The sequence below is a fragment of the Uranotaenia lowii genome, chromosome 1 (genome assembly GCF_029784155.1).
Source record: "Uranotaenia lowii strain MFRU-FL chromosome 1, ASM2978415v1, whole genome shotgun sequence".
NCBI lineage: Eukaryota > Metazoa > Arthropoda > Insecta > Diptera > Culicidae > Uranotaenia > Uranotaenia lowii.
Window position 1 is genome coordinate 209,126,851 of NC_073691.1, and position 14,473 is coordinate 209,141,323.

Here is a 14,473-nt window from a genome sequence, read left to right on the forward strand (position 1 = left end):
CGCACATAGAACGACTTGATCCTGTAAATCAGCCAATTTCGAGGCACAGCGAACGGGAGCGCAGACTCTCCGGTAAGTTGTTTGACTATTTCATCGGTTATAGTGCCATTTCTGCGGGTTCTGAATTATCGACAGATCTGCCAACTTGATATGACGACATTGGGCAACGACCGGATCAAGAGACATGGTTGTGGCCATTCTGGACGAACTGGATTCCATGCGTGTGAATGAAGTGTGGGACCTCGTACCGTGTCCCACAGCGATAAGGCCTTTGAAGTCAGAATCGTTGTTCCATGGTCGAGATGTCAAACACAAGGTGAGGTTGATCGTGAAGGGGTATCTGCAGCGCGCAGGTATCGACTGCTCGTATGCTCCGATGGCCAGGTTGTCGACGATCCGTACAGTACTTGCTATGGCTGTGCAGTATCAGATCCATGTTTACCAGATGGACGTGAAAACGGCATTTCTGCGTGGAGATACAGTTGAAGATGGATTTCCGTAGGTCGAAATACGATGCCTGCCTTTACACACGATGTACTTAAGGAGATGAAATATGTGAGCCATTCTGTACGTTGATGATATTCATGGCAAGGAAGATTGAAACGCTCGTGATTTTCAAGAAACAGTTAACAGGAGCATTCAGCATGACGGATTGCGGTGAAGTGCATCATTTCCTTGGGATAAAGTTGGTTTACGATCGACACCATGGATCGCTCCGACTTTCGATGGAAGCTCACGTCGATATAATTTTAGATAGCTTCGGAATGAGTGAGTGCAATGCAGTTAAAACACCGATGGAAAAATGCTTGCAACTCCATCGCAAGGAATTTGCTACCAAGGAGCCGTATCGAGAACTACTCGGAAGCACAATGAACACTATGCTTTGTATCCGTCCGGATATTTGCTACTCTGTTGAATATCTAGGTCGTTTCTAACAGACACCCTGTGAGGAACATTAGAACTCCGTGAAGAGATTTACTAGATTCCTAAAAGGCACAACGAAAACAAGCTTGATATTTCGTCGAGATGAAAATGCTTAGTCTCTGGTGCGTTTCGTCGATGCGGACTGGGCGTCTGATGTCGAAGACTGGAAGTCGGTAAGCGGCTCCACAGTTTCTTGGTCAAGCAAAAAGCAAGCTACTGTGGCATTATCCTCCAGTAAATCCGAAAGCTTTGCTCTGAGCTCTGCTGCTTCTGAGGCGATTTGGTTGACCGAACTCCTGGCTGATTCAAGGAGGTGAAACTGCCGGTAACTATCTACGAGGACAATAAAGGATGCAGTGGCATGGCAAAGAACCTGGACACAAAGCGGACCAAGCATATTGATATCCGCCATTATTTTCTGCGGGATCACATTGCGAATGGGACTCTAAAAATTGAATCAACAACTACTCATGATCAATTGGCCGATCTCCTTACCAAGGCGTTGGATCTATTATGTTTCCAGTTTCTGAGCCGAAGCCTAGGTCTCACCGATTCGATTGTAATCGGAGAAGCCCTTTAAGAGTAATCGGTTCAATCGAAGCAATCTTTTTTTCTGTTTAGAAAAAAAGATTTGTCAGCAGTTTTGTCAGCATTTTTATTCATTTTACCAATAAACTTCTTTCAAGCTAGGCGTGTTTTCAAGTTATTCCACAGGATACCATCAAAACTTTTCTTCTCCCGCGTTCCATCTCGTATAACTTTTCAACCCGTGAATTAATCATGACGAAATTTTACCACCAGATATAGAAACCTTCAGTGGGCCATACATTACACCACATTTGTGCAAATACGATGAAATTCTATCAAAGTTTGCCAAGAAATATCTCGTTTAGGAAGCTATCTGTACCTGAGGCTTGTAAAGTGACATTTTTGTTGCAGCCGGAATCAGGAAATTTACGTAAAAGAGTGTCTTCCAAAGCGTTTGCTGCCTTTCCTGAAAAAACATGACTTGTCAGTGCTGTTTTAGCCGAATTTGGCATCCTGTCGTTATGAAAAAAGGCCATGGGGTGGTATGCCGCTAACAACATCCAGATTGTGCCCAACAATAAGAATCCTCCCAACACACCAGAACTTTGGCCAGTCGAAAAATATTGGACGATAGTTGAGGGATGAATAAACCAATTGGTTTAAAATCACATTTCTACGCCGAAGAAAGTGGTTAAGGTTATTGTACAATGTCTGATGGCAGGCGTTAAACGAAAGTCTCGCCATTTTTTTCGCCTTTAAAACATATTAAGCTTTAAAAAGAAAGATATTTTATTAATAGACAAATAATCGATTTACCCGCAATTAAGTTTGCCCAGTTTTTGATCCGTACACCCTTTATCATGTGTGGCGAGCACCCTTTGTGTAATGTATGGAAGCCTTAACAGATCAAACGTTGTCATTAGTTTCTTGTTACGACAACTAGAGGCGCTGAAGTGAATTAAATAAAACAACCCGATACTAAGAGCACCTGTATCCGTGGTCCAAACAGCCGGTTTAGACCCAAATTCCGACCAAAGCAACCGCACTAGAGGTCCATTATAGCAGTTTTAACTCTATTTTTTAGAGCACCTATACCCGTGGTCTATTCTTGGATCTAATTTACACAAGAATTGAACCAAAGAAATTAGATCCGATCCAATGAAAAAATTGGCAGCTGCACTCGTGTTCCATTAACTGTCAAACGGTTTAGAACTGCGTCAAATTGGATCCAAATCTCATCAGTTTTGGATCAATCCTTATACCAGCTCTAAAAAAAGTTAAGTTGAAACTGGTATAATAAGTATAGTATATAAAACTGGTCATCTGTGCAGTTGCTCGGGTCGGAATTTGGGTCTAAACCGGCTGTTTGGACCACGGATACAGGTGCTCTTATAGAATTTGGTATAAGGATTGGTCCAGAACTGAGCAGATTTGGACCCAATTTTACGCAATTCTAAACAATTTGATAGTTAATAGATCACGAATGGAGATTGGATCTAATTTTGTTGGTCCAATTCTTGTATAAATGAGACCCAAGAATAGATCACGGATACAGGTGCTCTAAGTGGTAAAAGTCTTATAAATTCAAAAAGTTGTCCATGGCCCTAGGCGTGCCGTTATTGCCAAGTAAGAGCACCTGTATCCGTGGTCCATTCTTGGGTCTAATTTATACGAGAATTGGATCAAAGAAATAGGATCCAATCCAGTGAAAAAACAAGCAACCCCACTGGTGTTCCATTAACTGTCAAACGGTTTAGAACTGCGTCAAATTGGATTCAAATCTCATCAGTTTTGGATCAATCCTTATACCAGCTCTAAAAAAAGTTTAGTTGAAACTGGTATAATGGATCACCAGTGCGGTTGCTCGGGTCGGAATTTGGGTCTAAACCGGCTGTTTGGACCACGGATACAGGTGCTCTAAGGTATATAGTTTTAAAACTTCAAACCAAACTCTTGAATAAATTGCTGAAAATTGTCTTTTTGCCATACGAAAAAATTGATCAACTGACTAAAGAGCGTTTAAGAGAGTTTAAAACTTACTTGAGCGTTTTCGCCTGAGAGCAGCGCCAGCTGGTCGATCCCTTCCGTTCCTTTTCCATCTCGAATGTGTACCCTTCGTAGCAAATTTGGCGTCTTCCGCGTCGACTGATGGTGTACGTGACCGGTCCTAGTCGTCGTCGTTGTCGTGATCGTCCAAGAACAGTAGAAGAACAATATTAGTTTTTAGGTTAGTTGAAAAAGAAAACAAAAACAACACATTTTCGAAGCAATGCGACTCTATTGTTTCACTTGAAATAAAGAAAGAAAAACCACTCATTTTGCTTCTGCTGCGTTTGTCTAATTTTGCTAGCTATGTATTTATGATGAGGTACTAGAAGTAGCGCATATATTTATTGAGAGGAACTATTCTTTCTGCGCTCGGTTACGAGCGGATGATTATGTGAGTATTTGATAACAATTTTTCTTTGGCCACTACGGTCCCGGACGGCGTTGGCACGTGCTTTGCAGCTATTTTGGAAGATATAGATAAATAATGGTATAATGTTAGATGAAGCTTAATTTTTTTTAAGTTAGGATATGACGAGGGCCAAATAGATTGACTGTTACCTTAAAGCGCGATGTTGCGAACATTTCCATGAGGTAACACTGTTGCGTGATTTGTCCCTGGTGAAGGTAAATCCATCCAACAGCAGGAGCGGAGTTCCGCGACTGCTGATCGTATACTGTATCTGGGGTTCATTGGCCCCATTCTCCACCACTGTCGGTGACGAGTGGTGGTCGTCTATCCATTGCGATTGCCAAGGAAAGCAGCAGGATGAGAAAAGAATGCAAAATCGTTCGAGTTAGCAGCAAAATTAAACTGAAATGAAAGAGAGAAAAAAACGAATCCAAAATAAAAACTAAAATGTTCTAACAAGCTACAATCAGACAGCCGGTTGTGGGATTTTTGTTTGCGAATTTATGACATTTATTTGTTTTAAATTCGATCAACACCGGTGAGGCGCATGCGACGTGCTTCGCGTTCTTGTTCACGCTTTTGTACGAGCGACTGACTGAGTTCTGTCGGATTGGTTTTAAGGGTTTTCTGACTGGCGCTGTGATTGTGAGATCCCATGACAGCCAAAACCTTTCGATCCCTATCGCGCGCAGTTATGATCCGAGCTTGGCATCCAGACTCATTCGCGATGCATGACCATTCAATGATACTGGTATCCACAAAATCTTTGATAAAATTGAAATTCTGGAAGCACAACTGCATTACACCATTCCGTATTATGAAGAAAGTTTTCATATCTGAAAATGAAAAAAAATATGTTAGATTATAAACTTATTAAATAATTAAAATAAGGATTCTAAAACACAAAACACCGCTATTTTATTCAAAACAAAAACCTTGAATTTTGCAAAGTGTCGTTTGGGTCATTGAACAACTAATCGAGTAATTGATCGGACGCTTGTGTCCTGTTCTTGATCAGGAATCGAAGGACAACAATAAAACGATCACGATTCAACGGTTTCCTTTCTTTATTGATCGAGCTATTCGTTCCATTTTACGTTTCTCCATGAGGATTTTGCGCTGCCCAAGCTTCCGGCGTTCCGTCACAATCGGGTGATTGTGATGTCCCCGTACGCTCACTTTGTTGCTCCCGTCGATGTAGGTCGTGGCACCGGCCTTGCATCCCAACGGTTTCGCCTGACAACATTCCCATATGGTGTACCGTTCGCGTAACACTTTCCGGGTAAAGTTATAGCCACGTATGTACAGCTTCCGGGACTTTCCGACGACCACAAAATGCACGTCCTGCTGCTGGTCCAGTATTATTTCTGTAATGTACAAAGCTCATGTTAGTAGTGAAATCCGGGAAAATCCTTCTCCTTGTTTGTGGCGTTTTCACACTGTAGCGCATTCAAAGACGTTTCTCTAAAAATATTGTGTTAAACCATATTTATTGAACATTTTTAGTTTTCATGCGATCGAGTCGTCGCTGTTGGGCTTTTTCACGTTCCCGCATTTCCAGTAACTTCTTACGGACACCGGCTTTCCGACGTTCCCGTATTAAGCCGTGGTTGTGTTCACCGCGCAAAATAACCTTGCCCCGCTCCATTGGTTTATTGTAGGTCGTAGCCCGCGCCGTGCATCTGGAAGATTAAGATGGCAGCAGTTAGAGCAAAAATGCCAATATTCAACAAATTAATGCCAAAAATGTAATGGTTTTGACATTCATCAATTTGCGTTTTTGTATGAGATCAATGATACGTACTTGAGAGGTTTCGCCTGGCAGCATGCCCAAAACACCATATGGGGACGTGCGTTCAACTTCGTGTAGGGAAAACCTTGGATCATCAGCTGTGTCGTTCCTCGAGCTGTTATGAAATACGAAACTTCAGGGACCGTATTGTTGTATTCTTGAAATAAAGGAAACCGTAATATTAACATTAGAACAGAGTTTTGGGTTGAAAAAAAAAATTTGCACAAAAAAAAACAATAACGCTGTCGATTTATTCTAATGCAACAAAATAATTTATTTTCTGATTTCCTGTTTTCGTTTGGCCAAAAGCTCCCGTAGGGCGCCCCGTTTCCGTCGTTCCACTATCACTTCATGATTGTGACTGCCTCGACAGATGACCGGACCCTTGTTGGGAGGACGGGGCATCGTTGCTCGAACTCGGCACCTGTTTCAGTGGGAAAATGAAAGAGTGGGATTTTTTTGTTTAACTTCGGGAAATCGACTTAAGATCAATTTATTGACATTTCGGTTTTCCAGCACTGTGGAACAATCAACAAACTCACCCCAACTTTTTCTGCGTACACTGCCAAAAAAGATAACGTTTGGATACTTTGTTCCGTGTAAAGCAGTGATTTCGGATGACCATGTTCTGGGTGCCACGATAATTTAGCATGAACGAAATCTCCTCCGGGCTAATTACTGAAAGAGGAAAAAATTATCTGTTATTACTGAAGAAATTGTAAATTTCGTACTTTTGAAGAATTCAAATGAACATTTATTAGCCATCTTTCAATTTTTTGCAAAAAAAAAACTATTGATCATTAGTGTTTTCAAATGCCTCGATTTTGTATTCATCGAAGCTTAGATTTGTTTTATGGCCTGAAAACTTTAAAACGTCAACATAGATGAATTTATGCTGGATTTATCGAAGATGTCTTTCGATATCCGAGTTAAGTCGCGAGACCCCGGTCTTTTCGAGCCTTCTGTAACAGCATGGCACGAGCTCCAGCTTTCCGGCGCTCACTGATGATGCCGTGGTTATGCGTTCCTCGTACCGTCAAGTTCGGCTGGCTATCCTTCCCGGATTTACAGGTGATCGCTCGTGATGTACAGCTGGATCGGAACAAAGTTTAAATTTTAATTTCTTTGATACGCTTCGAAGATAGGAAATAACCTACTTGAAAACCTTCGATTGATTGCAGGCCCAAAACTGCTTCTCGGAACGGATTTTATCGCGCGTGTAAAGGTATCCATCGATACAAAGCTGCATTTTGCCACGTTTCGTCATCACGTACGACACCTCTCGAGGCACTGAAAACGATCAAGAATTAACTTGCGGGTGTCAAGGATTTTCATTTGAGCGAGCATAGTGGAATGAAAACAGATTCATTTATTTTATCGACGTATGGTTACATGTTTTGTAATAGTTTTATTAAAAGCATACATATAAATATTTTGCATCTTCATCTATAGCACAAAAAATCCACGGAAATCTGAAACAACGAAAAAAAAAAGAGCATAAGCATACTTGTCGCACTCTTTGTATAGTTCAGATAACAAATTTATAAGTCGCTATAATCACTTAAACAAATATAAATCAAGCAACATAAATCTAAACAGTTGATTTAAATTAGGAGATCCCACACCCCTCCTTTTATGTAGCTTTCATAATTTCATCAAGCAAATATTCCACACATTGGATTGAACTCCTTTGAAATAACTTCCTTTATCAATAGCAAATTACAAATCGTCGAGCACGTTAATAAATAAACGATAAAAAAAAAATTACCAAATTAAATTGGAAATCGAAAAATAAAAATTGAAAATAAAAATCGAGAATTCGCATTCTACATTTAACTGGGTCAACTACTAGATTAAAAACAATTTTCGTCTCTTAACTAACATCAGAAGTTCAAAACAGGCGTTTAATATGTTTATGCACGTTTCATGTGCCTCAGTTGGATTATTTGTAATCCTTGTGCTTTTTAATGATCTTTTTGGTTCCATGTGACACCAAGTTGGAACTTATATGCACATTCGGTGGTGCAGATACTGTTATTATCCTTTTAATTTTTTTTTGTTTTTCTTAAACCGAACTTGGTATAGTTAATTGTAACTGATAGCCTACGTTTAAGTTAATACATTACAAATTACAAAAATTACTGAAATGGAAGTCAATTGTTCGACTCCTTTGAATCGAAGGATACAAACAAATAACAACTCCTGCATACTTGTATTGTGCTCATCCCTTTGGAAAAAAAACCGAGATAGACTATGCAAATGGTAGTAACATGCGACTCACCTATGATTTAGCTTTCGATTTCGATTTCGATTTGGCCTTCATTTCGCGCTCTTTTCGAAGTTTCAACAGCCTGGCAAGCTCGCCGGCCTTCCGTCGCTCGCTGATGATCCCGTGATTGTGACTTTCTTTCATGGTCAGTATTGGCGGTTTTCCATCGGAGGTTCGCTGCGTGATTGCACGGCATTTGCAGCTAGAATTTTTTTTTTATGTTATTGATTGATGACGGTTTAAAGTCGGTTCCAACTTACTTGAAAACTTTGTTTTGAATGCAAGCCCAGAACTGCTTCTCCCCGCTGACCTTATCGCGGGAGAAGAAGAAACCATCAATGCAGAGCTGCATTTTGCCACGTTTGGTCACCACGAACGATACGTCCTTTGGCGCTGAAAGTGGAAAAGTATCGAAATAAAAGATTAATTTTGGAAGTACCTTCAATCCCCAAAATTGTAAATCGAAACATCATCCACTTGTGTTCGGAAGCAACAAATTTTATTTATTCATCCGTTCAACATATACGTAAATTATTTCACCATGTATTGATTTCAATTCTGCACTTTGGTTTTACAATTTTGTGTTGACGGATCTGAAAGTTAGATATCCGTTTACCATTTAATACAACTTTTTCAACTTATCGATGTGACCCACCTGATAATCACACCAAAAGGTTCCATTCAGTATCGCTACCCTCGTTTTTGTCAACCTTGGATGCACGGATCCGTCGGGGATTTCGCTTGATCACGTCGTGAGTGTGATCTTCCCGGATCGATACAATCGCACCGTTATCCTGGCGGGACGTTGTAACACGAGCACTGCACCTTGAAATAAAACGGAAGGAAATAGTTAGTGAAAAATAAAGTGTTTAAGGATTAGTTTAAATCCACTCACGAATGTGCTCGCCGCTGGCTGCACACCCAAATAATGATGCGATCGCGGACTTGCGATCGTGTGAAGACGTGACCGTTGATTTTTAGCTGCACCCTTCCTCTTTGACTGATCACGGCCAACGCTGAAAAATTGTAACAAAAATATTAGGTACTTGAGGACCACTAAAACTTAAACATAAGAACTCCAATCAACACATAGTGAATTCGATTTTCGATTTAAAAAACAGATTTATTCAACAAAGCTATTCAAGCCTGTGGATGCGCGTTCTGGGGCGTCCCCCTTTTCTCAAGGGAACCGGATGAACTTCGGGCTCGTTTCGACGCTGCTCTTTGATCATCTGACATTCACCCTTCTGGCGGCGGCTTTTGACCACATCATGATTGTGACTGCCTCGTACCGAGATCAACTTTCCACTTTCTCGTTGACTAGTGGCCCGCGCTTTGCAACTGAAACATAAGAAGAACTTAATTAAAATCTATTCTAAGGTAGAGTTATGGGTACATGCTTACTTCAACACCCAAGCTTGGTTGCAAATCCAACGGATCGTTTTGGGTCGAAGCTTCTCTCGCGAAAAGGTATAGCCATCGATCATGAGCTGAAGTTTTCCTCGATTACTTAGCACGGCGTGCACTTCAGGCGCTCCTTCCACGTGATGTGCTGTAACAAAACTTCATTAAGTTGAATGAACATTGTTCGGAAGGTTCAAAACTAAACGAGAACTAAACGGACGAATTTAATTTAAAACAATAAATGTTTTTTTTTTATTTGATCGATCTTGTTCATTCTAATACATTGTTCGATCTGCGCTCTTGCTGCCGTAACGCCATTAAATAGCGCAGCTCTCCATTCTTGCGACGCTCCCGGATCACATCGTGGTTATGTTTTCCACTGGTTGAAATAATTTTGCCTCCACTCTGTATGTGCGTTGTCGCACGAGCGATGCAACTGAAACAAGTAGAAATATAGAATTAGTAAAATGATTTTTTTTTATATTCTAAACTAAAAGCTAATCCACAATAGTAGGCTATGATGAACGATTCGTCTATTTAAGAATCAGTTGTGTGTTGAAGACACATGGGCTCATTGCATCGCCTTTTGCAACTTTCATTAGATATCATTGAAAAGAAGTAAGTTTAGAAAGCTGATTTGCTATTTTTTAAGAGCGTTTCATGTGACTTGTGACTATGTGGTTGAAAATTAATCTACTTATTCATGGATTGTTCGAGCTTTCTCCACAACCTTGTTTTGTTGTATAAAAGTATCAACAAAAGCTTAAATTGTAGGCTGCAACGGAGCTATCTTCAGCAACTTACTTTAGAGCTTTCGATTGCACGCAGCGCCAGCGAATGGTTTTCTCTCGTACTCTCTGTCGGGTGAAGCTATAGCCATTGATCGTCAGTTGCAGAGTTCCTTTGCGGCTGGGCACGTAAATGGGATCGATGCCACTCCAAACTGCAAACGTGAACAAACATTAATATTCAAATCCACAGACAAATCATTTCTATTAATCACTTCTAAAGTTTTAAAACAAATTTTTCCACAGTCAACAATTAACAGTTTTTATTGGTAGTTGAAATATTCCTTAGGATAGCTGCTTCCCGTATGCGCTTCAGATCACCGGCCTTTCTGCGAGTCATATTGGCGGGATGATTATGTATGTTGTTGTACTTCTTGACCACTCCATGCAGTGCGTTGCTAGTTAGGGCGCGAGCCCTGCATGCCAAGGGTTTCGATTGCAGACACTCCCAATGTATCGAATGTTTCAGTATTTTCATTCTAGTAAACCGATATCCTCCGATTTCCAGCTGCACCGATCCTTTGCGACCGTTGTGATAGCTGATAACAGTCGGTTCATTCAAGCCTGGAAAAAGAATCGAACCTCAGTAAAAGATTCAAAGTAGAATGAACCAAATTTTCAATCCTAGAACAAAAAGTGTCAGGTTCAAATGAAGATTTATTAACACGAAACAAAACGCTTCGAAACTACAACATATTATGACAATCCGGAGCTCTGTTGTTTCAGCCTTCGAAGTTCGCCAGCCTTGCGACGTTCCATGTGTGGCGGATGGTTATGAACGTTGTTGTAGTACTGCACTAAACCTTTCGGCGTATTTCCGGTAGTGGCACGAGCCTTACATGCCAGTGCTTTGGTCTGCAGACACTCCCACCGAACCGTGGTTTTACTGATCTTCTGCCGCGTGAACCGGTACCCATCTATCTCCAGTTGAGGCGCTCCCTTCCGACTGATGCTATAGCTGTAGCTGGGTCGATTATCTAAAACCATAAAGAGCTCATTATTCGCCGTAAGAAATCAATTGGGTTAACACGATAACAAAAAAAAACAACCCTAGATTAATTTTTCCTAAGTGGAATGTTCATTTATGTCGACACAAAATCGTTTAAAATTATAGTTTAGTTACAAAGTAAATCAACAGACTCAGGTAAGAACCTCGTGGCTTACAAACAATACATTTAACCTCACTCACGGGATACCAGTGCGAGTCTTCTCAAAATCATTTTTTATTTTTAGATCCCAATTTAAATTTCATCCGCGGTTTGTTGCCATCAAATTCCTCCTGATTGTGCTTTTTGGGAAGCGGCAGCCCTTTTCCGCTCTGCTTCCGTTGCTGTATAATATCGCGCAAGGTACCGCGCTTCCGTCGCTCCAGGATTTCATGATTGTGTTCGGCCCACACCACCTCAAAGGTGCCCGTCGCGATACGCTGGCGATGTCGGGCAGGACATCTGTCGAGGAAGGTAAAAGTTCAGAATAACTGTTGCTTTCAACATCATTCGAGAGAGCCTAAACAGGAGGTTATGCCAGTGGAAAAGCAAAAAAAAAAAATCAACCGAAAAGTTAGTTTTTTCAACGCTCTCCTAGGATTATGAATTTGTAGTCATCCCATTTGGTTTCCAGAACAGTCCTGCATAATGATCAGAAAACGCTAAAGAACTAACATTTCAACATTTCAAGTATATTTTTTGGAATATAATCCCAATAACAGTCCAGAGCTCTTCCGATTGATGATAAAAACATATGATTTCATCACTATTCGGAAGAGCTTAGTACTGCTCTTGAAACTTTCGGTTGAAAATTGGTTTTGGAGCGTTTTGAAGCATTCCATTTGGTTTCAACAACAGCCCTCCGAATGATAATGGATGAAATTTTTTTCATCATTTGGAAGAGCTCAGGACTGCTATAGAAACCAAACGGAATGCTCTGATATTTATAATGTCTAGAAAACAAAAAAATTGTTGGGATCGTTTACAAAGTTTGTTATTTTGCGCGTTACCTTGACATTATAAATTTTAACGCCTTTAACGCGGTTCACAATGCCCAAAAACTCCAAAAACCTAATATTTCAATTGGTTTCAACAACAGTTCTGAGCTCTTCTGAACGATGATCAATATATAAATATATTTTTCATAATCGTTTGGAAGAACTGTGGACTGTTTTTGAAACCGAACGAAATACTTTGAAATTCATAATGTCCAGAAAACGCAAATAAACTATCATTTCAACCGAAAATTTATTTCTTAACTTTTTATTTTAATAACAGTCCTAAGCTCAGTATTGCTGTTGAAACCAATTCCAATAAATAGAAGTTTATGTCTAGAAAATACAAAACATTAACTTTCTGATAAGTTCTTTTTGCGTTTTTAAGTAATCCATTCGGTTTCAAAAACAGTCCTGATAGCAACCGAATGATAATGGATGTATTGTTTTCATTATTTGGAAGAATTCAGGACTGTTATTTAAACCGAACGGAATGCTTTAAAATTCATACCGTCCAGATAAAACAAAAAAAAACCTTGAAAAGTTACTTTTTCGTGGGTTTTGGACATTATAAATTTAAAAGCATTCCTTTCGGTTTCAAAAACAGTCCTGAACTTTTCCAAATAATGAGCGTTTGGGAAACTCACCGCAGTGCTCTGAACTGAGTACATCTCCAGTAGATGGTGTCCTCTTTGACAATGTGCCTAGTAAAGGTGAATCCTTGCACGCAAAGTTGAGCCGATCCTCTGCTGCTCATCACGAAGCGGGTACCAGGGAGTGTCTCTGTGAGAAAAATAAAATGAATCAGTTGCGATGAAAAATAAAACAAGGGAACCTAGAGGGTTGTTTGACTTTTTTTTTCTGAATAAGCATTGTGATATCAAAAACTTCAATCAGTTTCAGAACAACATTGAAAAAAAAAAGTATGAAGAACTTCAATCGCTCGATTCTGGGATTTAAAAATTCGTTTTCCCACGGACTAAGCATATCAATTAACTTTTTATTAATCATTCGTACAGTTAAGGTTCTTAGAGTGTTATTTTCAAATTTGTAAGGCCGTTTTTGTTGTATTTTCCGAAATCGCTCAGTCTTTCGAGCTCATTCTTTTTTGAATAAATGATCTTCAAATTAATAATGATTGCAAATCTTCAAATCTTATGCTTTGAATAACTATGTTTTAAAGGATAATTTATAGCTTGGAAAACATTACAACTTAAAGCGCTAGATTTGTTTGCCCAGCACATGCGCATCCAGTGTTGAAGACTCTCGGTGCGAGTGTTCCTCGCAGACGACGTAGACCTTGCGATCGAAGGCCAACACCTGGGCGGGACAATTAAGCTGGGAGTGCCAGGCGCAGCGGTACAGTTTGTGCGATTGTTTGCCATAGTGGTACTCGAAATGATGGCCATCGAATTCGACCCCAACTGGGCCCCGGCGAGTCGGTACCATAACCATGGTATGCCCTGTCTCTTTCGCAACGATGGCCTCCATATCTAGAAACGAAGTTGATCGGCCCTTTTTCATGGTTGATTTTTTTGAAGCTCGGGTTTGTTTTTTCGATGGTTCAACGGGGAAAGGCACTGATTCTGAAAACAATGATTTTGTAGTATGATTAACTAGGGAACACATTGAAAAGGGTTTTACCTATCGGTTGAGCGACCTGATTGATTTTACGGTGGCTGGTTGAAGAAAAAACCCATGGTGTCAATGGTTCCGCCAGCTCAAATTCAGATGGATTGTTGCGGTAGTCATTTCTCGTGGGCGTCGTTGCTTTTAAAAATAACACACAGAGAAGCTTTGGTTAAGTAGGGAAACCACAAAGAGGAAATGTAATAAAAACGAAAAAACCCAAAACTATAATACATAACTCGTTCAGGTTGAAGGGTACCTTTTAATAAATTTGTATTCATATGGATTTGATTGTACTCTAAACTCGATCGTTTATCTCAAAATAATACAAACAAAAAATATTGACATTGTCAGGAAAGTGTTGTAGCTTCATGAACTCAGGTCTCGCCATGGTTATGCCAAGCATCAATTGGATAAACTTTCGACCGTTGTAGCAACACCCTAGCTTCACAATTGCATTCACTGTATTGCATACAACGATAGATCCTGGAACCACGGGACGCATAATGGTAGGAAAACAGATGTCCACGGTAGCATATGTCCATTCCCCCTCCTACCACACTGGGCACCAAACACACATCCTCGCTTGGCTGGAGCAGAACCTTGTGAATGTCAAAAGGACGAGCGCGTTTACCGTTGTGTTTCATTTTTCGTTTCCCTGAAAAGCATTAAATAATTGGTTAAAAACACTATTTACTCT

General features: G+C 40.2%; 1 protein-coding gene across 21 annotated transcripts in view; it reads right to left on the bottom strand.

The window, feature by feature from the left end:
• Window positions 1-14,473, bottom strand: part of LOC129746062 (modifier of mdg4-like) — a 96,902-nt gene that overhangs the window by 12,458 nt on the left and 69,971 nt on the right. The window contains exons 5-7 of one of the 21 annotated variants that reach the window (XM_055739687.1): window positions 8,232-8,364; window positions 7,984-8,173; window positions 7,071-7,174 (exon numbers count right to left, since the gene is read on the bottom strand). The exons of 8 other annotated variants lie outside the window; for them this stretch is intronic. In XM_055739687.1, the coding sequence (XP_055595662.1) occupies window positions 7,984-8,173; window positions 8,232-8,364 (323 nt within the window). In that variant the 3' untranslated portion in view covers window positions 7,071-7,174. Of the gene's footprint in view, window positions 1-3,492; window positions 3,620-3,809; window positions 3,961-4,059; window positions 4,235-4,959; window positions 5,278-5,384; window positions 5,593-5,714; window positions 5,860-5,960; window positions 6,127-6,244; window positions 6,381-6,616; window positions 6,795-6,859; window positions 6,993-7,070; window positions 7,175-7,983; window positions 8,174-8,231; window positions 8,365-8,626; window positions 8,797-8,866; window positions 8,988-9,630; window positions 9,812-10,179; window positions 10,319-10,844; window positions 11,141-11,364; window positions 11,612-12,791; window positions 12,928-13,130; window positions 13,731-13,788; window positions 13,915-14,072; window positions 14,432-14,473 lie in introns of those variants that run through there. 12 more of the 21 variants (XM_055739777.1, XM_055739662.1, XM_055739790.1 and 9 more) reach the window with 12 other exon arrangements.